Source organism: Gorilla gorilla, chromosome 18 (assembly GCF_029281585.2).
Source record: "Gorilla gorilla gorilla isolate KB3781 chromosome 18, NHGRI_mGorGor1-v2.1_pri, whole genome shotgun sequence".
NCBI classification, from domain to species: domain Eukaryota; kingdom Metazoa; phylum Chordata; class Mammalia; order Primates; family Hominidae; genus Gorilla; species Gorilla gorilla.
In genome coordinates, this window is record NC_073242.2 from 4272775 (window position 1) to 4291997 (window position 19223).

Sequence of the window (19223 nt, forward strand, 5' to 3'; positions counted from 1 at the left end):
GGAGGGTCCGCAACCGGCGCGGGCTTCGAAGCCGGTCGGGCTAACACGGGGCTGCCTTGGGAGGCCCGCGGGGCAAAGGGCAGCGGGATTAGCGGCTGGAGCAACCGTGGAGGCCGCTGACGTGAGCGGGGTACTCCCACCGGGGAGGTCACGTGGCCAGGGCGCCGCCATGACGGCGGAAGTAATGGCGGAAGTGGCACCGTTGCCAGGCAGCCGTTACCTGGCGTCGCGGGGCGTACTCTGCGCTGGGCGCGCGGAGGCCTAGGCGGGAAGCTCGAGTGGTGGCGCCATGGCCCGAGGTAGCGCGCGGCTGGCGGGGGTCCCGGGTTCCGGGGTCCCGGGGTCCAGGGTCGGCGGCCGGAGCGCTCAGGGCCCCCGCCTAGGCCCTGAGGCCAGAGTCCCCGCTCAGGCAGGGTCCCGTCTGCCGGGCGCCCACCCTCGGGCTCCCGGAGCTTGGCTTCCCTCGGGCGCCCGGGCTCGTCCCGCCGGCCTCGCTGGCGTTGGCGTCGCCGGGGAAGGCGCGGAGAGCCCCGGCTCCTGCCTGGTCCCCGAGGCCCGGCCCAGCCCCGCAGTGGCCCCGGCTCGCGTGGCCGAGTCCCCTGACGCCCGGCGCCCGCTCCCCGCAGCGTGGCAGCACCCGTTCCTCAACGTCTTCAGACACTTCCGGGTGGACGAGTGGAAGCGCTCCGCCAAGCAGGGGGACGTGGCCGTGGTCACGGTAGGCGGCCGGGGGCTCGCCCGGAGCCCACACCCCTGCCCTGCCCCCAGGAGAGCTGCCCCGCCCCCGAGGGCCCCCTCGCCCCCGCTGCACTTCTCCTGGGTGCTGTCGGTGATGCGGGCTCCCGCTTCTCCAGGACAAGACCCTGAAGGGCGCCGTGTATCGCATTCGGGGCTCAGTCTCTGCCGCCAACTACATCCAGCTCCCTAAGAGCAGCACCCAGTCCCTGGGACTGACGGGACGATACCTGTATGTGCTCTTTCGGCCCCTGCCCAGCAAGCACTTCGTCATCCACCTGGATGTGTCCGCCAAGGTACGGAGCCCGCGGCTGGGGGCTTCGTGGGAGCCCCAGCACTCCTGCGGCCCCTGTCTCCTCACGGCCCTGCTCCGTCCCCACAGGACAACCAAGTCATCCGTGTGTCTTTCTCCAACCTCTTCAAGGAGTTTAAGTCTACGGCCACGTGGCTCCAGTTTCCCTTGGTCCTGGAGGCCAGGACACCTCGGAGAGGTGACACCAAGATGGGGTGTGGATGGTCCAGGACAGGTGGCTGGAGGGAGCTGGTGCAGGCCCAGTGAGGCTCCTCAGCGGCCTGGAGGACAACCTGGCGGGGGCACAAGCTCACAGTTCTGGGAGTCGGGGGCTGTCAGGAGGGTGGGCGCTGACCGAGTGCCCATCCTGCAGATCCGGTGGGTTTGGCCCCCTCCGGAGCCCGCTGGACCTGCCTGCAGCTCGATCTGCAGGACGTTCTCCTGGTCTACCTGAATCGGTGCTACGGCCATCTCAAGAGCATCAGGCTGTGCGCCAGCCTGCTGGTCAGGAACCTGTACACCAGCGACCTGTGCTTTGAGCCTGGTGAGGGCCGCACCTGCACTCCCCACTCCATATCTCACCCATGCTCTCAGCCCTGGAGAGGCCCAAGTCCAGGATGCTTGGGAAAATACAGTGCTCGAGCTGTGCTGTCTCTGAGCTCTGGCCAGAACCCCATCCCAGAGGCAGCCCTGGGGTCAGAACCCATCCCAGAGGCAGCCCTGGGGTGGGGCGGTGGCTGGGCTGGTGGCGTGGCAGTGCCTTGGCGGGTGCCCCATGTTCAGGTGGCTAAACAGCCTCCCTTGACCTGGAACAACCCTGCTCCTTGTAGCCATCTCTGGGGCCCAGTGGGCAAAGCTGCCCGTGACTCCTATGCCTCGGGAAATGGCATTCCCTGTGCCCAAGGGAGAAAGCTGGCATGACCGCTACATCCACGTCCGGTGAGTGGTTCTGCTTCTTTCGAGGGAGGTCTCGGTGGTGGGAGGGTGGGTGGCCCTTGGGCCCCCAGACACTGACTCTCCCTCTGCTTGCCAAGGTTTCCAAGTGAGAGCTTGAAAGTGCCTTCCAAGCCGATTGAGAAGAGCTGTTCCCCTCCTGAGGCAGGTGGGTCTGTGGGGTCAGCGGGGACCCAGGTTAAGGCCTGTAGGGTGCGTGGGGCTCGGTAGGAGAGGGCAGGGCTGGGAAAGGACCCAGTGGTGTGCTGGCTACAGCTGGTGCAGGGACCCAGGGAAGCCCGTAGGTTGTCCGAGCTCCCAGAACCACGAGGGTGGGAAGTCTGTGTGAGGGGTACCTGGGGGCCCCAAGCTTTCCAGCTGGAAGAGGAGACTTTCAGGGCCTAGGGTGGAAGTGGGGATACTGGCTGTGGGTCCTGCAGAGCCGGTGAGGCTGGGCCACTTGCTGCTGCCCTCCCCAGGCGTCACCCTCACCAGGCGTCTGCACAGCTGGCCCCTGGGTCACTGGGGTTCTTTGCTCTGTTGTAGTCCTCCTGGGGCCGGGGCCACAGCCTCTCCCTTGCCCGGTGGCCTCCAGCAAACCTGTGCGGTTCAGTGTGTCTCCAGTGGTCCAGACGCCCAGCCCCACAGCCGTGAGTACCCCCTTCGCCCTATGAGACGGGGTTGGGGTGTGATGGCCCAGGATGCTGATGGGCACTTGTCCCCCAGCAGTCCGGCCGGGCCCCCTTGGCACCCAGGCCCTTCCCGGAGGTCAGCCTGTCCCAAGAGTGCTCAGACGCCTCCAACGCGGATGGCCCCGGTTTCCATAGCCTTGAGCCCTGGGCCCGGGTGGAGGCCTCTGATGTCCACACGGCTGCTGCTGGCACCCACGTGTTGACTCACGAGTCGGCTGAGGTGCCTGTGGCCCGCACCGGCTCCTCCAAAGTGAGTGCCCATCCCACAGCAGGCGGGGCCTGGTGAGGTGTGGGCTGGGGCAGCTGGTAGCCCGCCACGAGATGCATTCAGAACGGATCTGCCTCCGACGGTCTCCTCTTGTTCAGCCTCCTGGCAAGGAGCAGAGCTGGCGGGAGGCGGCTTTGGGGAAGAATCTCTGTCCACAAAGAGTAAGGAAGGGCTTCTGCTCACCCCCAATGTCTCAGCCCCAGGTGGTCTGTGGGGGACCCTTGAAGGTCTGGCAGTGCAGCCGGAGTCCCAGCTTCCACCTCACCACAGCCAGCAGGAGCCACCCAGGACCAGGGCAGTCTTCCTGAGAGGCAGGACCCAGCTAGGGGTTGGCGGGGCTCGGAGTTGGTCGGGCATTCTGGGGACCTGGCTGAGCCTCCCAGGACTTTGATGTGAATGGCTGTTTCAGGGATTCCTCCCAGACCCAGTCCTGAGGCTCAAGGGCGTCATCGGCTTTGGGGGCCACAGCACCAGACAGGTGAGGCTCCTGCGGCTGTGTCCAGAGCAGCTCTCGTTGGCTGGCTCGAGCGCTGAGTACAGAACGGGGAGAGAGAAGAGACCTATGTCCTGTGGTGGCTGTGTGTGGGCTCCCGAGCCCCCCTGGCACAGCGGTCCCGTCCCCCTGCAGTCCGCTGCTTCCCGCGTGCTCATGCACCTGCCCCGCCCACAGCTGCTGTCACCTCCTGGTGCCCGGGGGCTCTCAGGGTCACGGGCATCTCTTACTCACTGGCTGGGCTAAGTGCTCCCCCCGAAGACCTAGAGCTCTCACATCTTTAGAGCTCTGATGATCCAGACCAGCAGTGTGGGGCCAGGCTGTGGGCACAACCTGTAGGTCCCTGATGGGTGACGTGGGCCTTCTAGGAGAGGAGCCCCATGGCAGAGAAGGTGGCCTTCCCCTCTGCCCCAGTGGCCTTGGGCCCTTGTCAGGCCCTGCTGGGCGCCTGCTCTGAGTGTTTGGGGGCCCTTTGGCCTTTTGTTACCCCCACCCCGGAGTTTCTTGCACTGGAGGCGGGGCTTAGAGGACAGGCGTCTGTGCGTGTGTGTGCACGTGTCTGCTTGAGTGTTCCAGCTGTTCTTTTGACACATGCAGCCTGTGACTCGTGTATGTAGTGTGTGCAGGGTGTGTGTTCTCTCTTGCCCCTGGGTGGCTGTGTGCCCAGGTGTGTGTGCCAGGCCTGCCACCCCCTCTGCCTGGGCTGGAGTGGGAGGTGAGGCTGACCTCCCGGCAGCCAGGAGGGGCCTGGCTTAGCACTGGTCCTCAGCCCCCCGCCCCCTTGTGCCAGGCCCTGTGGACCCCAGACGGGGCGGCTGTCGTGTACCCCTGCCATGCGGTCATCGTCGTCCTGCTTGTGGACACGGGGGAGCAGCGCTTCTTCCTTGGCCACACAGACAAGGTGGGTGCTTCCCGGGCCCGGGGCAGCTCACACCTGCAGCCCCTACACCCTCCCTCACCCTTCTGCCTCCTAGGTCTCCGCCCTGGCGCTGGATGGCAGCAGTTCACTATTGGCCTCGGCCCAGGCAAGGGCCCCTAGTATGATGCGGCTCTGGGACTTCCAGACCGGGCGGTGCCTGTGCCTGTTCCGGAGCCCAATGCACGTTGTCTGCTCTCTCAGGTGAGCACAGGTCTGCCCCATGCAGGGGGTGGGGGTCAGCACAGGCGACACTGACCACCTCCTTCCTGTTCACAGCTTCTCTGACAGCGGGGCCCTTCTCTGCGGGGTTGGCAAGGACCACCACGGGAGGACGGTAACAGGGCCCTGGCTGGGGGTTGGGGTGGGGCCGTCCTGATGCACGCAGACAGCTGGAAGGGTCTTGGTTTTCTGAAACTCCAGCTTCATGTGACCCTGGGTCCCTGCTCTGTGTCCTCCCTGTGGTGGGGCTCCCTGCACTCCGGTGTTCGTGCCGCCCCCGTGCCCTGCACAAAAACCACCAGCAGCTCACATTTCACGTCTCGGCTTTTCGGCCATCGGAGTCGGTTTAAGTCAGCGTTTACACACCTCGCCTCGTTCTCTCTGCTGGTGATGCGGTTGTAAGATTTTCACGTGGCAGAGCCCCTGCAGCTGACCCACGCTTGGGCATCAATGGCACCTCCACACAGCCGAAGCACCGGGCATCTTGGTGGGGACACCTTTTTAAACATTTTTTTTTTGAGGGAGGGCCTTGTTCTGTCACCTAGGCTGGAATGCAGTGGTGCAATCATAGCTCACTGCAGCCTCGACCCCTCCCTGACCTCCCCGCCAGCTGGACTCCAGCCATCCTGTTGCCTCAGCTTCCCAGATAGCTGGGCCACAGGCATGGGCCACCGCACCTGGCTAACTTTTTTTTTTTTTTTTTTTGAGATGGCATCTCGCTCTGTCGCCCAGGATGGAGTGCAGTGGCGCGATCTTGGCTCACTGCAAGCTCCGCCTCCCGGGTTCACACCATTCTGCCTCAGCCTCCCCAGTAGCTGGGACTACAGGCGCCTGCCAACACGCCTGGCTAATTTTTTTTTTTTGTATTTTTAGTAGAGATAGGCTTTCACCTTGTTAGCCAGGATGGTCTCACGTTTTGTTTTTTTAACTTTTTGTAGAGATAGGGTTTCATTACATTGCTCAGGCTGGTCTCAAACTCCAGGGCTCAAGCAGTCCTCCCACCTCAGCCTCCCAAAGTGCTGGGATCACAGGTATGAGCCACTGTGCCCAGCCACGAGCTGCTTTTTATCCACCTTCCGGCTTGTGGGTGGGTTTGTACTTCTCTGCGAATGGGTTGCAGTGCTCAGCATTGCGGGTCTCTGTAGAAGTCCCAAAGCTTCAGGATGAGAAGATGGAGGGGCTGGTTTCCTTCCACTCTCCGCGGCCACACGCTCAGAGGCTGGTCTCCGCGTGAGAGAAAAGCCACCTCCGGGTGGGGCTCGGCTGGGCCTTGCAGAATCAAGGTGGCACCGACTGGCCCTGCCATGCGGGCTCAGCCTGGGCTTGTTGCAGATGGTGGTGGCCTGGGGCACCGGCCAGGTGGGCCTCAGTGGCGAGGTGGTCGTTCTGGCAAAGGCGCACACTGACTTTGACGTCCAGGCCTTCCGGGTCACCTTTTTTGATGAAACCAGGTGATGCAGCCGCCCATCCACGATGTTGGGAGAGGGTCTGGGCCCGGAGTGGGGGCCGAGGCCCGAGCACCTCCCCCTGGCTTGGTTGTGCGTCGCTGCGTCTCCCGGCGGGTCAGGGCGCTGCGGGCTGCGGCGGTGCTCAGTCCTCATTCCTTGCAGGATGGCGTCGTGTGGGCAGGGCAGCGTGCGGCTCTGGCGGCTGCGTGGCAGGGCGCTGCGTTCCTGCCCCGTGGACTTAGGGGAGCACCATGCGCTGCAGTTCACCGACCTCGCCTTCAAGCAGGCCCGGGACGGCTGCCCGGAGCCCTCGGCTGCCATGCTGTGAGTCCCTGCCCTTCCCCACGGCCTGCCCCGGCGTGGGGGCCCTGGCGCCTGGGCCTCCCCTTCCCTGAGGGCCTCACCTTCCCTGCCGCCTCCTCGGGCAGCTTGGTGTGCAGCCGCAGCGGACACATCTTGGAGATTGACTGTCAGCGCATGGTCGTGCGGCATGCCCGCCGCCTGCTCCCCACACGGACTCCGGGCGGTCCCCACCCGCAGAAGCAGACCTTCAGCTCAGGTAAGAGGGCGCCCACCACGTGGCGAGGGTGGCAGGGACACCGAGGCACTGACGCCTCCCTGCCCCCAGGCCCCGGCATTGCCATCAGCAGCCTCAGCATCTCCCCGGCCATGTGTGCTGTGGGCTCTGAGGACGGCTTCCTTCGGCTCTGGCCCCTGGACTTCTCCTCGGTGCTCCTGGAGGCAGGTGATGCTGTGGGCACGCTCTCCCAACTCCGGGAGAGCCTCGCCTGGATGCTGGGGCGGGGAAGGCCCAGTCCCCGGGGCTCTGCTGTCAGCCGCCCTGGCTCCTGGCTGCACAGGGTGCCACGGGGCCAAGTGGCGTATCCTGAGCCCTGGGGCGGCTGATGCCAGGGCGGCCCATGCCAGGGCGGCCCGCAGGGCAGCCTCACGGAAGGGCCCGGTGGGACGTGGGTAGTGTGTGAAGCCCCTCAGCCTGGGTCCCGCCTAGCCTAAGAGTGGTGGCCTCGAGGGAGCTGCCTCTTGCAGCCGTGTGGAGCCTGGGACTTTGAGCAGCAGGGAGTGCATTTGCTGGGGTCTCGGGGACCCGAAGCCTGAGCATGCGGCTCACCCCGGGGTGGCCCTGGAGGCCCCTGACCCCACCCCACCCACAGAGCACGAGGGCCCCGTCAGCTCAGTCTGTGTCAGCCCCGATGGCCTCCGTGTGCTGTCTGCCACCTCCTCGGGCCACCTGGGCTTCCTGGACACGCTGTCCCGGGTGTACCACATGCTGGCTCGCTCCCACACCGCCCCGGTGCTGGCCCTCGCCATGGAGCAGAGGCGGGGACAGCTGGCCACCGTGTCCCAGGACCGCACCGTCCGCATCTGGGACCTGGCCACCCTGCAGCAGGTGGGGTTTGGCAGGGGCAGCATGGCAGGGAGGGCCAGGAGATCCTGAAGCTGGGGTTTGTCAGTGGGGGTGAGGGGGGCCTATAGGGGCCTAGACTTTCCAGCCTGTGTTGGCCCCATGGGTTTGGTCTGCCTGGAGAGCCCCTGGGCCCTTGAGATCCCTGTCCTCCCCTCAGCACGGCCCCTGTCCCACAGCTATACGACTTCACATCATCAGAGGAAGCCCCGTGCGCTGTCACCTTCCACCCCACAAGGCCAACCTTTTTCTGCGGCTTTAGCAGTGGGGCCGTGCGCTCCTTCAGCCTGGAGGCCGCTGAGGTCCTGGTGGAACACACGTAAGTGCCCAGCTGGCCACCAGCCCCATGGAGACCCCACGGTGGAAGCTGGGGTGGCCAGGTGGGGGTCACGTGCAGAATGGCCAGTGCTGGCTGGAGCTCCACCCTTTGCTGCCCCATGGGGACTTCCGTGGCCAGGCTGGTTGGCTGGAGGTCGAGGGGCCCCATGGTACCTGGGCTTCGGGGTTAGGGCCAGCGGGGTCCCTGTGTGTGCTGCAGGTGCCACCGAGGAGCTGTCACCGGCCTGACCGCCACCCCTGACGGCCGCCTGCTCTTCAGCTCCTGCTCCCGGGGCTCCCTGGCCCAGTACAGCTGTGCGGACCCCCAGTGGCATGTCCTCCGAGTGGCAGGTTGGGCCCCCTGCAGCCACTCTGGGGGACTCCTCAGGGCGGGGGAGGCCTGGGTCTGGTGCAGGCCAACACCTGGACACACATGCCGGTTTCCTGGTCCACTGACTGGGTCCTGTGGGGGGTGTGGCCGCCTCAGTAACCTTGTCAAGGCCCTGAGGAGATCGTGGTTTAGCGTTCACTGGACCCCAAGGCCAGAGGTCAGCTCGGGTCTGTGCCCAGGAGGCGGCAGGCAGCCGAAGCTCCAGGTCAGCAGCTGGAGTCAGACCCAGGCATGGGCACCTGCCGTGTCCTGCGGCCACCGTAACTTGGGCCCCCTGAGTGGTCACTTGTGACTACTGCTGGCCCACGGGGACTCCCAGCTCCCCTGGCAGCGCCTGGCGCCCACTGGCACCTTGGCGATCCTCTGCCGGTGTGATGCGTCTGTGCTCCTGGGCTGGTGTTTCCCGAAAGTGGGGGCGGGGGCGGCGGCCTCCTCGGGCCCTGGCCACGCGCACCCCGGCACTCCCTCCCCGCCCAGCTGACCCCTGCCCCATGTGGCCACAGCGGACATGGTATGCCCGGATGCCCCCGCGAGCCCCAGCGCCCTGGCAGTCAGCAGGGATGGCCGCCTGCTGGCCTTCGTGGGACCCTCGAGGTACACAGTGACAGTCATGGGCTCGGCCTCCCTTGATGAGGTGAGTCCGCAGCCCTCCTGGGTCCAGGGAGACTGGGCCATGAGAGGCTGGCTGCAGGGGCAGGAGGGAGGTCACGGCCACTTGGGAGCAGGACCCGGGCCCTGTCCCGCCTCCTGTCGCAGAGTACACATCAGCCATGTGGGGCTCACGTGCAGCCAGGTTCCCGTGCAGGGCAGGTGCTACCTGGGTGCCGAGTGCGTGTCCCCAGGACCTCCCTCCCGAGCCTGACCCTGGGTGGCACCGGCTCTGCCCAGGGGCCCTGACTGTCGGCCACTTACCACTACCACCAGCTGCTGCGAGTTGACATCGGCACTCTGGACCTGGCCAGCAGCCGCCTGGACTCAGCCATGGCTGTGTGCTTTGGCCCTGCAGCTCTGGGCCACCTGCTGGTGTCCACCTCGTCCAACAGAGTCGTGGTGCTGGATGCTGTGTCGGGCCGCATCATCCGGGAGGTGAGCCTCAGGGCTGTGGCCCACCGACCTGGCCCTCCCTGTGCTGTCCAGGCCTGGCCTCTGTGCCTGCAGACCCTCCAGCTGGGTGGGGGGCCGTCGTCGCCACACCCACAACGAAGGGAGGCCCCAGGCTGCTGGCCACTCTCCCGAGACACGGCATTTCCCAAGAGCACTGTGTTCCAGCTGCCCGGTGTCCACCCTGAGCCCTGCCCCTCCTTGACGCTCAGTGAGGACGCCCGCTTCCTGCTGATTGCCGCCGGCCGGACCATCAAGGTGTGGGACTACGCGACACAGGCCAGCTCAGGCCCCCAGGTGTGTGCGTGGGGAGGCAGGTGGCTTTGGCAGTCAGGAGCCTCCTCAGGTGGCCCTGAAGACCCCTGCAGGTGTGGGTGGGGGCAGGGAGAGCAGAAGGTGAGGGGTGAGAGTGACCCCCCAAGGATCCTCTGTGCCTCCGGAGCCTCTCACTGTGTGGGGCTCACCGTCCCTGGGGACTGGGCACACGGCAGCATCCATGCCCCGCCTCGGGGTCCTGCATGTGACGCCACTACCCCTAGGTGTACATCGGCCACTCGGAGCCCGTGCAGGCTGTGGCCTTCTCTCCTGACCAGCAGCAGGTCCTCAGCGCAGGGGACGCCGTCTTCCTCTGGGATGTCCTGGCCGCTACTGAAAGGCAAGTGCCTACTCTCAGCTGTGTCTGCCTAGGCCCCCCAGGCCCTCCTGAAACCCTCTCTCCTCCCTCTCCAGCGACCAAAGCTTCCCCGGGGCCCCCCCAGCCTGCAAGACAGGTGAGTGGCTGTGCTCAGCTGGGGGGCAGGCGCTGCGCTGACTCTGGGGCCCATCCTGTGTCTGCCCAGTGGCCCTCCCTCTTCCTTCCCAAACATCACAGGGCTTCTTCCCCAGGCCCGGACACAGGACCGCTGGAGGACGCAGTGTCCAGGGCCAGCGAGCTCCCCCGGCAGCAGGTCCCCAAGCCATCTCAGGCATCTCCACCACGGCTGGGCGTCTGTGCCAGGCCTCCCGAAGGTGGCAATGGTGAGCAGCAGGGGTCCTGGAGGAGTGGGGGGATTCGGGGGTCTGAGAGGGCACAGGCCCAGTGGCAGCAGGTACTCACGCACGTCCAGCTCTGGGGTGCAGGTGCCATCGCTGCTCATCAGGTGGAACACAGTGAGGTCCGGGTGGAGGCAGCTATTCCTCTCCTCCTTGGCCTCATCAGGTGGAACACGGTGGGGTCAGGGGTAGGGGCAGCTTTTCCTCTCCTCCTTGGCCTCATCAGGTGGAACACGGTGGGGTCAGGGGTGGGGGCAGCTTTTCCTCTCCTCCTTGGCCTCATCAGGTGGAACACGGTGGGGTCAGGGGTGGGGGCAGCTTTTCCTCTCCCCCTTGGCCCCAGGCACCTTGTCCCCGTCAGATGAGGAAGGACCCTGTGAGGAGAGCTGTGACCCCGAGGGGCTTGGGCAGGCCTCAGGCCCACCTGTGCTCACGGAGGAGGAGGCTGGCAGGGCTGGAGACGGGGCCTGGGCTGCGGCAGTGGGCTCCTGGGGGCTTGCCCTGCCTCCCCGTCCCCCCGGCCAAGCCCGTGAGCAGTGGAGGGCAGGGCAGGGATGCTGGTGCCGGTGCAGGGCCCTGAGGGCGGTCGGTGAGTCCCTGTGTGACGAGGCAAGGCCACCTGCAGTGGGACACAGCTTGCCTGTGTCTGTGGCTCCAGCCTGTGCCCCGCCGTGCAGTTCTCACTGTGTGGTAGACCAGGGGCTTGTGGGGAGACTGCGTGTAGTGTGGGGTCTCTGAAGAGCTCAGGGCAGTGTGATGCCACAAGCTCTGCCTCCTCCCTGCCAGGCGCCAGGGACACCAGGAATTCGGGGGCCCCACGCACCACCTACCTGGCTTCCTGCAAGGCCTTCACGCCTGCCAGGGTCAGCTGCAGCCCCCACTCTGCCAAGGTGGGGAGTGGTTTCTGGGAGCCCTCTTTATCCCCAGCAAGCACAGAGGCCCCCCGCAGGGCTCCCCAGCACCTCCTCAGGGTTGTTTTTGGTCGCCAAAGGTGATGGCTCTGGCCCTTGGGCGCCTGTCTCCTGGAGGCAACTTCATCCCACACCCCCACCCCTGCCCTCCGCTGGCCTCCAGACGGGACTCTGTGGTGACCTCCTGCTGACCTGCCTTCCCCTCTCACCCAGCAGCTGCCCTTGATGAGAGCCCCACGGGCCTGTGCCCCTCCTGGCCCTGGCACAGAGTGCCCACAGCTCCCACACCTCCCACCCCAGCTTCCCCGTCTGCCCCTGGGTGTCCTCTGCAGCTGGCCTGGGTGTGCCCCAAAACAGCCTCCCATGTGCAGGCTTTGGGGCACAGGTGGCCATGCTGGGCCCCAGCAGCATCCGGGTCTCCTTCCTCGCAGGGCACTTGCCTGCCTCCCGCCAGTGGTGGGTGGCTGCGTCTGAAGGCTGTCGTCGGCTACGGCGGGAATGGGCGGGCCAACATGGTCTGGAGGCCGGACACAGGTGGGGGCCGAGAGCCTACCCCCACCCCCAGCCAAGATGCGGCCGCGCGTGGTCCAGCTCTCCCCACCGCAAGGCCAGGACCTGGTGGCAAATGAGCGCCAGCCATCAGTGTGGGGCTCTGTTCTCCCGGTAGCGCCTCCTGGCGCTCCAGCCGAGGTCCTGTGAAGCACTTTGGCTGCTGGACGTTGGGGAGGGCGCAGCTGGGACGATGCTGACCCCTCGGCCCCGCCCCACGGCTCGGCCCAGGCCCCGCCCCCTGTTCGGCCCCTCCCCAGGCCCCGCCCTCCCTTCCCGGCCTCAGGCCCCGCCCTCCCTTCCCGGCCTCAGGCCCCGCCCTCCCTTCCCGGCCTCAGGCCCCGCCCTCTGTGCGCACAGGCTTCTTTGCCTACACGTGCGGCCGCCTGGTGGTGGTGGAGGACCTGCACTCTGGCGCCCAGCAGCACTGGTCCGGCCACTCTGCGGAGATCTCCACGCTGGCCCTCAGCCACAGTGCCCAGGTGCCCGCCTGCATCGCCCTCCTCCTCACCCAGGGCCACCGTGCCCGACAGAACCCAGCTCCCGGACCGGTGCGGGTTCTCACCACCAAAGACGGAGCAGACGGCCACCCCAGCCTCCACTCCAGCCAGCCACGGCCTCCCCACTCACGCGTGCCCTCTTGCCTGCCAGGTCCTGGCCTCTGCCTCGGGCCGCAGCAGCACGACCGCCCATTGTCAGATCCGCGTCTGGGACGTGTCTGGCGGCCTCTGCCAGCATCTCATTTTCCCCCATAGCACCACCGTGCTCGCCCTGGCCTTCTCACCAGATGACAGGCTTCTTGTCACACTGGGTCAGTGGGAGGGAGGGCGGAGGCCAGGGGCTTCCCTAGACCCCGGGGGGGCTGCACCTGTGCACCTGACGCGGCTGCTCTGTGTCCTTCCCAGGGGACCACGATGGCCACACCCTCGCCCTATGGGGCACGGCCACCTATGACCTCGTGTCCTCCACCCGCCTCCCAGAGCCGGTGCATGGCGTGGCCTTCAACCCCTGGGACGCCGGCGAGCTCACCTGTGTGGGCCAGGGCACTGTCACCTTCTGGCTCCTTCAGCAGCGCGGGGCAGACATCAGCCTTCAGGTGCCACCCGTTTGGCGTTTGGGCCCAGGGGTGGTTTTGTGGGGTGGAATCTGCCTGCGCCCCGGGACACTGCTGACCCATGGCCACTCTCATACTTTGCCAGGTGCGTCGAGAGCCGGTCCCAGAGGCAGTGGGGGCTGGAGAGCTGACCTCGCTCTGCTACGGGGCACCCCCCCTGCTCTATTGTGGCACCAGCTCTGGCCAGGTCTGTGTCTGGGACACGCGTGCCGGCCGCTGCTTCCTGTCCTGGGAGGCGGACGACGGTGGCATTGGTGAGTGCCCCGCAGAAGCCCTGTGGCCCTCAGGACCCCTACCTGGGATCCTCAGAGCTGGGGCAGAGGCCTCATCTGCAGCCCTGGCGTCCGGGCAGCCTTGTGACCCAGGGCCTCTGGGAAGGTAGCCGTGGCCCCTTATGGCTCCTCCTGCCCCTAGGGCTGTTGCTGTTCTCGGGTTCTCGATTGGTCAGTGGCAGCAGCACGGGGCGGCTGCGCCTGTGGGCCGTGGGGGCTGTGTCAGAGCTGAGGTGCAAGGGCTCAGGCGCCAGGTGAGCTGTTCACCCCTACGTGTTTTGACTGCAGGTGGGTGTTGGTGTCCCTGACTGGGGCTTGCAGCCAGTGCCCCGCCCCCCCAAAGGCCGCTCTGCAGACCGGCGGCCTGCTAGCCCCTCCAAGGGACAGGCTTGGGTGTGGCCTGGGCCTCACTGGCTGCTGTCGAGTACAGGCACGGGCCCAGAAGCCGCAGCTCCACGGGCTTTCTCTTCTTCCACCGGGAGGGCACAGCCAGGTCCCGAGACGCAATGCTGAGGGCCCTGCCTCGGCTGGGGACCCAGCTGGCTCTTGTCGTCGGCCTTGAGGCCCACTGTTCTCTCCTTCCCTGCACCCTCAGGTCCAGTTCTGTGTTCATGGAACATGAGCTGGTGCTGGATGGGGCTGTGGTGAGCGCCAGCTTCGATGACAGCATGGACATGGGCATCGTGGGCACCACGGCGGGCACGCTCTGGTTTGTCAGCTGGGCCGAGGGCACCAGCACGCGCCTCATCAGTGGCCACAGGAGCAAGGTGAGGGACTTCCAGCCTGGATGGAGGCGGGGCAGCCGAACCTGGTGCCCTCCCTGCCTGCCGGCTCCATCTCCACCAGCCCAGATGATTCCAAGTCCTGCCGTCACTGGCTCGCAGCGGCCGCCTTGGGGTTCCCAGCGGGGAAGTCTTGGGTGTGCACGCCCCTCAAAGCCGTCCCGGTTGTGTCTGCACCAGCGAGCCGCCTGGCAGGCCTTGCAGGTCTTCTCAAACCGTCCTTTCCCTGCTATTGCTTTGCGTTTTTTTGTTTGTTTGTTTTTTGTTTTTTGTAATTGTCAAAGAAATCACATCAGTCCGGGCGTGGTGGTTTGTGCCTGTAATCCCAGCACTCTGGGAGGCCGAGGCAGGTGGATCACCTGAGGTCAGGAGCTCGAGACCAGCCTGGTCAACATGGTGAAATCCCATCTCTACTGAAAATACAAAAATTAGCCGGGCCTCTTGATGTATACCTGTAATCCCAGCTACTCTGGAGGCTGAGACAGGAGAATCGCTTGAACCCAGGAGGCAGAGGTTGCAGTGAACCAAGATTGCACCACTGCACTCCAGCCTGGGCGACAGAGTGAGACTCCATCTCAAAGGAAAAAAAAAGATGAAAAACCCCACATCGTCTGTCCCCACACCTCCCATAGACTGGCTTTGCTGACTCAGTCTCATGGGATTGTTCCCTGAGGCTCAAGAGGTCAGGAGGCCCAGGTAGCTACTGGGTCAAGTTCTGCTCTCTCTGGGTCAGGTCTGGTCAGGTTCTGGTTGGTGTTGGGTCCAGTCCTGTAAGGCCCAGCTCTGGCCTGCAGCCTCCTGGTGCTGGAGCTGCGTCTCCAAGAAGCACACAGCACTCATCTCTCTGGGACCTCCTGGTCTGGAAGCTCCATGGCCTCATGGGGTTGGGGCAGCCACCATGTCGCCCCCTCACCCGCCAGCTGCAGCCTTAGGAGAGGTGGCCTCCTGGGCGGAATTGGGGCAGCAGGACAGGTGCCAGTCCTTCCCCTGCTGGACCAGGTTTCTGGCGTGGCGTTGGTCTAGCAGCCGTGGCCATGGGCTTCCTCCTGTGGGTGTAAGAGCTCTGCGTGTGGTCAGCTGGGCCCCACGGGATTGATTGTTCCTTGATGCCGAATCCCATCATCCAGTTGCCCCTTGCTTCTTTCTTTAGAAACCTGTCTTTAGTATTTGGAGATGACGATAGCCAGCAAAGAAAGTTGAGTTTGAGACAGGTGAGGGTTGTTTACTTTTCTGGAAGCAGGTTTGTTGAGGTGTAGTTGTCACAGCACGAGCTCTGTGTGTTTCAGGGGGTGGCTATCGGCATATTGAGCAGCTGTGGAGCTAGAGGAAACCCCATGTGTGCCTGTTCCTCGGTCACTCCCCGTTTCCCACCTCCCCAGCCCCTGGCAACCACTGAGTGGCTTTCTGTGTCTGGGTTTTCCTGTTCAGGATATTCTGTAGGAACTGGCTCACCTGGCTTCTCACCCTGAGCATGGTTTCCAGGGTCATCCCGGCCGCTGTGTGTGCCAAGCCAGTCATCCCTCTTTATGGCCAAATACTGTTGCATTGTACGGATAGATCATGTGTGTGTCCATCCACCAGGGCCGGGAAATTCGGCCTGAGTCCGTGACCTGAGCCTGTGACCTGAGCCCGTGGTCACTGGTGGCCTTCCTGTGACGTGGAAGTGCGAGGAATTCTGGGCCCCGCCTGTGTGGTTCTGCCTGGGCGGTTCTGCCTGGGCCTGGACTTCGCCGTTTGCTTGGAGGGCCCAGGGCCCTCCCGGGGAGATGGACTGAGCTGTCCTGGCCTGGGCGGTTCTGCCTGGGCCTGGACTTCGCCGTTTGCTTGGAGGGCCCAGGGCCCTCCCGGGGAGATGGACTGAGCTGTCCTGGCCTGGGCGGTTCTGCCTGGGCCTGGACTTCGCCGTTTGCTTGGAGGGCCCAGGGCCCTCCCGGGGAGATGGACTGAGCTGTCCTGGCCTGGGCGGTTCTGCCTGGGCCTGGACTTCGCCGTTTGCTTGGAGGGCCCAGGGCCCTCCCGGGGAGATGGACTGAGCTGTCCTGGCCTGGGCGGTTCTGCCTGGGCCTGGACTTCGCCGTTTGCTTGGAGGTCCCAGGGCCCTCCCGGGGAGATGGACTGAGCTGTCCTGGCCTGGGCGGTTCTGCCTGGGCCTGGACTTCGCCGTTTGCTTGGAGGGCCCAGGGCCCTCCCGGGGAGATGGACTGAGCTGTCCTGGCCTGAGTCCCTGCAGTCCCTCATTGCTCAGCTGAACTGAATTTTATTTTATTTTATTTTTTTTGAGACGGAGTTTCTTGTCGCCCAGGCTGGAGTGCAGTGGCATGATCTTGGCTCACTGCAAGCTCCGCCTCCCGGGTTCACGCCATTCTCCTGTCTCCGCCTCCGAAGTAGCTGGGACTACAGGCGCCCGCCACCACGCCCGGCTAATTTTTTGTATTTTTAGTAGAGTCGGGGTTTCACCGTGTTAGCCAGGATGGTCTCGATCTCCTGACCCCGTGATCCGCCCGCCTCAGCCTCCCAAAGGGCTGGGATTACAGGCATGGGCCACCGCGCCTGGCTGAACTGATTTTTTTTTAATGAAGTGCATCGTGTTCCCACTTGCACTTAAAGTTCACATTTGGTGCCAGGCTGTATCGCTTCCTCTAACTGGTGAGTGGCACCTGTGTCTCCTTTCTGCCAGTCCAGCAGTGCCAGCTGTCAGCGGCACCTGCATAATGACACGTCTGCATTTCCCCCCAATCGGCGTGCAGCAGTTTTGGGAGGAGGAATGCGACTGCATGGCGTGCTCGCTGCAACCTCAGTCTGCAGCCTGCTAGGGACGCACGGCCACACTCCTGTCTTTCAGCCTCAGTCTGCAGCCTGCTAGGGACTCACGACCACGCTCCTGTCTTTGAGGTGCTGTCAGAACAGCTTTCTCCTCGGTATCCCGCCGGGTTTGACTGGCTAGTGGGCTTGCTTTGGTTTGGACTCACCCAGATCTAGTGCAGGGACACACACGGAGGCCAGCACTGCTCCTTTCCGCCATGTGGAGTTGGCCGGGGCCAGAGGCACATGCTCTGGTTTGGACAGCCCGGCCCTGGGGGCTGGAATAGGAAATGCCTGCGTCCCTTTCCCCTGCCCAGAGGCCAACACCCCCAGCCTAGCTACGGCTTCCCCCAGGTGAACGAGGTGGTCTTCAGCCCCGGGGAGTCCCACTGCGCCACATGCAGTGAGGATGGGAGTGTGCGGGTGTGGGCCTTGGCCAGCATGGAGCTTGTGATCCAGTTCCAGGTGCTGAACCAGGTGTGTGGGGAGTGCCCAGGCCGGGGGCAGGATGGGGGCCTGCTCGGTGGGGGGCCTGGCATGGGTGGGGCCGCCTCCTCCCTCTGGCCTGGGTGTGTGTCCCCAGGGCCCCTGTGAGTGCTGAAGTTTCCCCACTGTGGGTCCCCAGAGCTGCCTCTGCCTGGCATGGAGCCCCCCGTGCTGTGGCCGCCCTGAGCAGCAGCGGCTAGCGGCCGGCTATGGTGACGGCTCCCTGCGCATCTTCAGCGTCTCCCGCACAGCCATGGAGCTCAAGATGCACCCCCACCCGGTGGCGCTGACCACTGTTGCCTTCTCCACCGATGGTGAGGAGTTGGGTGTGTGGGGGATGGTGCCGTCCTGACCTGGCCCAGGTCCAGTCTCTGGGCTGGGGGCTCACAGGGTGACGGCATGGTCCCAGGTCAGACTGTCCTCTCTGGAGACAAGGATGGGCTCGTGGCTGTGAGCCACCCCCGCACAGGGACAACCTTCCGTGTGCTGAGTGACCACCAGGGCGCCCCAATCTCTACCATCTGTGTCACGTGCAAAGAGGTAAAGCAGCCCCAAGAGCTGGGGAGAGGGGGCCGGGGTGCTGGTGGGGGCAGGCACCATCTTGGCAGAAGGCACCTATCTGCCCTCACGCACTCCATTCCCAGTGTGAAGACTTAGGGGTGGAGGGCACAGACCTATGGCTGGCTGCCAGTGGGGACCAGCGGGTCAGCGTCTGGGCCTCCGACTGGCTGCGGAACCGCTGTGAGCTTGTGGACTGGTTGAGTTTCCCAATGCCTGCCACCACGGAGGTAAACCATGCTCCTGGCACTGTGGGTGGGGCTGGTACCCATCCACCCCACCACAGCATGCTGCGCCTTTGCAGACTCAGGGCCACCTGCCACCGTCCCTCGCTGCCTTCTGCCCTTGGGATGGGGCGCTCCTGATGTACGTGGGCCCCGGTGTTTACAAGGAGGTGATCATCTACAACCTCTGCCAGAAGCAGGTACACGCAGCTGCCCGCGTGTCACTGGGAGCCCCAGGGATCCAGGGTGGTGGGTGGGGCCTGGCTGAGCCCTGAGCCCACAGGCCTGGAGCCTCACGCTGGCTGCTCACAGGTGGTGGAGAAGATACCACTGCCCTTTTTTGCCATGTCCCTGAGCCTGTCCCCCGGGACCCACCTCCTGGCTGTTGGCTTTGCTGGTGAGTGCTGGTGGATGCAGTTTGGGCCTGTCTTAGGTGGGGGCCAAGTGGGCTGACTGGTGCCCTGCTCCAAGACAGGTGCCTCACCTGTGCCCCGGGCTCCTCGTCTCTGGGGTGGGGTGAGGACATCTGCCCTAGAGAGAGCGTCCTGGGATCAGGAGACGATGAGGTAGGTGAGGAACCAGGCACAGCGCCCAGCACAGGGCCTGAATGCACGGGTGGCAGCGACTTTTAAGGAGGGAACTGGCCCAGCTGCAGGCCGACAGCCTGGCAGTGATGGACCCCCTAGTCCCAGTGGCACATGGAGGGCACAGCCAGGAGCCCTTTTAGCACCAGCTCCCCCGACCAGCATCATGCCCAGTGGGGACAGTCTGGGTGGGTTGGGGGAGCCCTCTGAGTGCTGCCTGGCCCTGGCCCTGGCCCACCTGCACCGTCTACCCACAGAGTGCATGCTGAGGCTGGTAGACTGTGCCATGGGGACTGCGCAAGACTTTGCCGGCCACGACAATGCAGTGCACCTGTGCAGGTTTACACCGTCTGCCAGGCTGCTCTTCACGGCCGCCCGCAACGAGATCCTTGTGTGGGAGGTCCCCGGCCGCTGAGATGCAGCAGGGACTGTGGTGGTGGGCATCACGCCTGGTCACGCCAGGCACCTGGACACAGGCTTGGCAGAGGTGCCAGGTTGTCAATGGCCTCATGCTGGGACAGGCCAGGATTCATGTAAATCGCCTGGAGCAAGCTGTTGTAAATTTGGCGACCTGTAAATACTTTAATACCTGTTGCCGTTTTGCTTAAGAAATCCTTAATGTTTCTATCTTGTAATAAACATGGGCATTTATTGCATTATTGCTGCATTGTTGCACT

The 19223-nt window shown here is 64.7% G+C and overlaps 1 protein-coding gene and 1 long non-coding RNA gene across 12 annotated transcripts; one reads left to right on the forward strand and one right to left on the reverse strand.

Moving 5' to 3' along the window:
• The first annotated feature begins 153 nt into the window (after positions 1–153).
• On the forward strand, positions 154–19202 carry WDR90 (WD repeat domain 90). 10 transcript variants are annotated; one of them, XM_055364764.2, is made up of 41 exons: positions 154–299; positions 627–718; positions 855–1031; positions 1118–1226; positions 1401–1571; positions 1858–1966; positions 2062–2129; positions 2507–2610; positions 2687–2902; positions 3330–3398; positions 4204–4314; positions 4388–4533; positions 4609–4666; positions 5884–6002; positions 6162–6323; positions 6428–6558; positions 6628–6744; positions 7172–7407; positions 7602–7741; positions 7961–8091; positions 8635–8765; positions 9056–9217; positions 9401–9529; positions 9772–9887; positions 9962–10002; positions 10118–10249; positions 11051–11154; positions 11607–11709; positions 12085–12206; positions 12376–12535; positions 12630–12820; positions 12924–13092; positions 13253–13364; positions 13706–13877; positions 17049–17171; positions 17320–17494; positions 17590–17720; positions 17825–17968; positions 18043–18162; positions 18275–18359; positions 18804–19202. In XM_055364764.2, the coding sequence occupies exons 1-41, from the start codon at positions 290–292 to the stop codon at positions 18959–18961; spliced, it is 5256 nt and encodes a 1751-aa protein (XP_055220739.2). In that variant the 5' UTR covers positions 154–289; the 3' UTR covers positions 18962–19202. The 10 variants fall into 10 exon arrangements, with proteins under 10 accessions (XP_055220739.2, XP_055220740.2, XP_055220741.2 ...); XM_055364765.2 differs by having other exon boundaries at positions 2690–2902; XM_055364766.2 differs by lacking the exon at positions 2687–2902.
• Positions 8066–11056, reverse strand: LOC129527487 (uncharacterized). Of its 2 annotated transcripts, XR_010131484.1 has the most exons (4): positions 10329–11056; positions 9697–9880; positions 9044–9594; positions 8066–8203 (listed from the first exon to the last, which is right to left on the reverse strand). It is a non-coding gene; the product is annotated as an uncharacterized lncRNA (long non-coding RNA). The 2 variants fall into 2 exon arrangements; XR_008672448.2 differs by having other exon boundaries at positions 9044–9880.
• Positions 19203–19223: the final 21 nt, after the last annotated feature.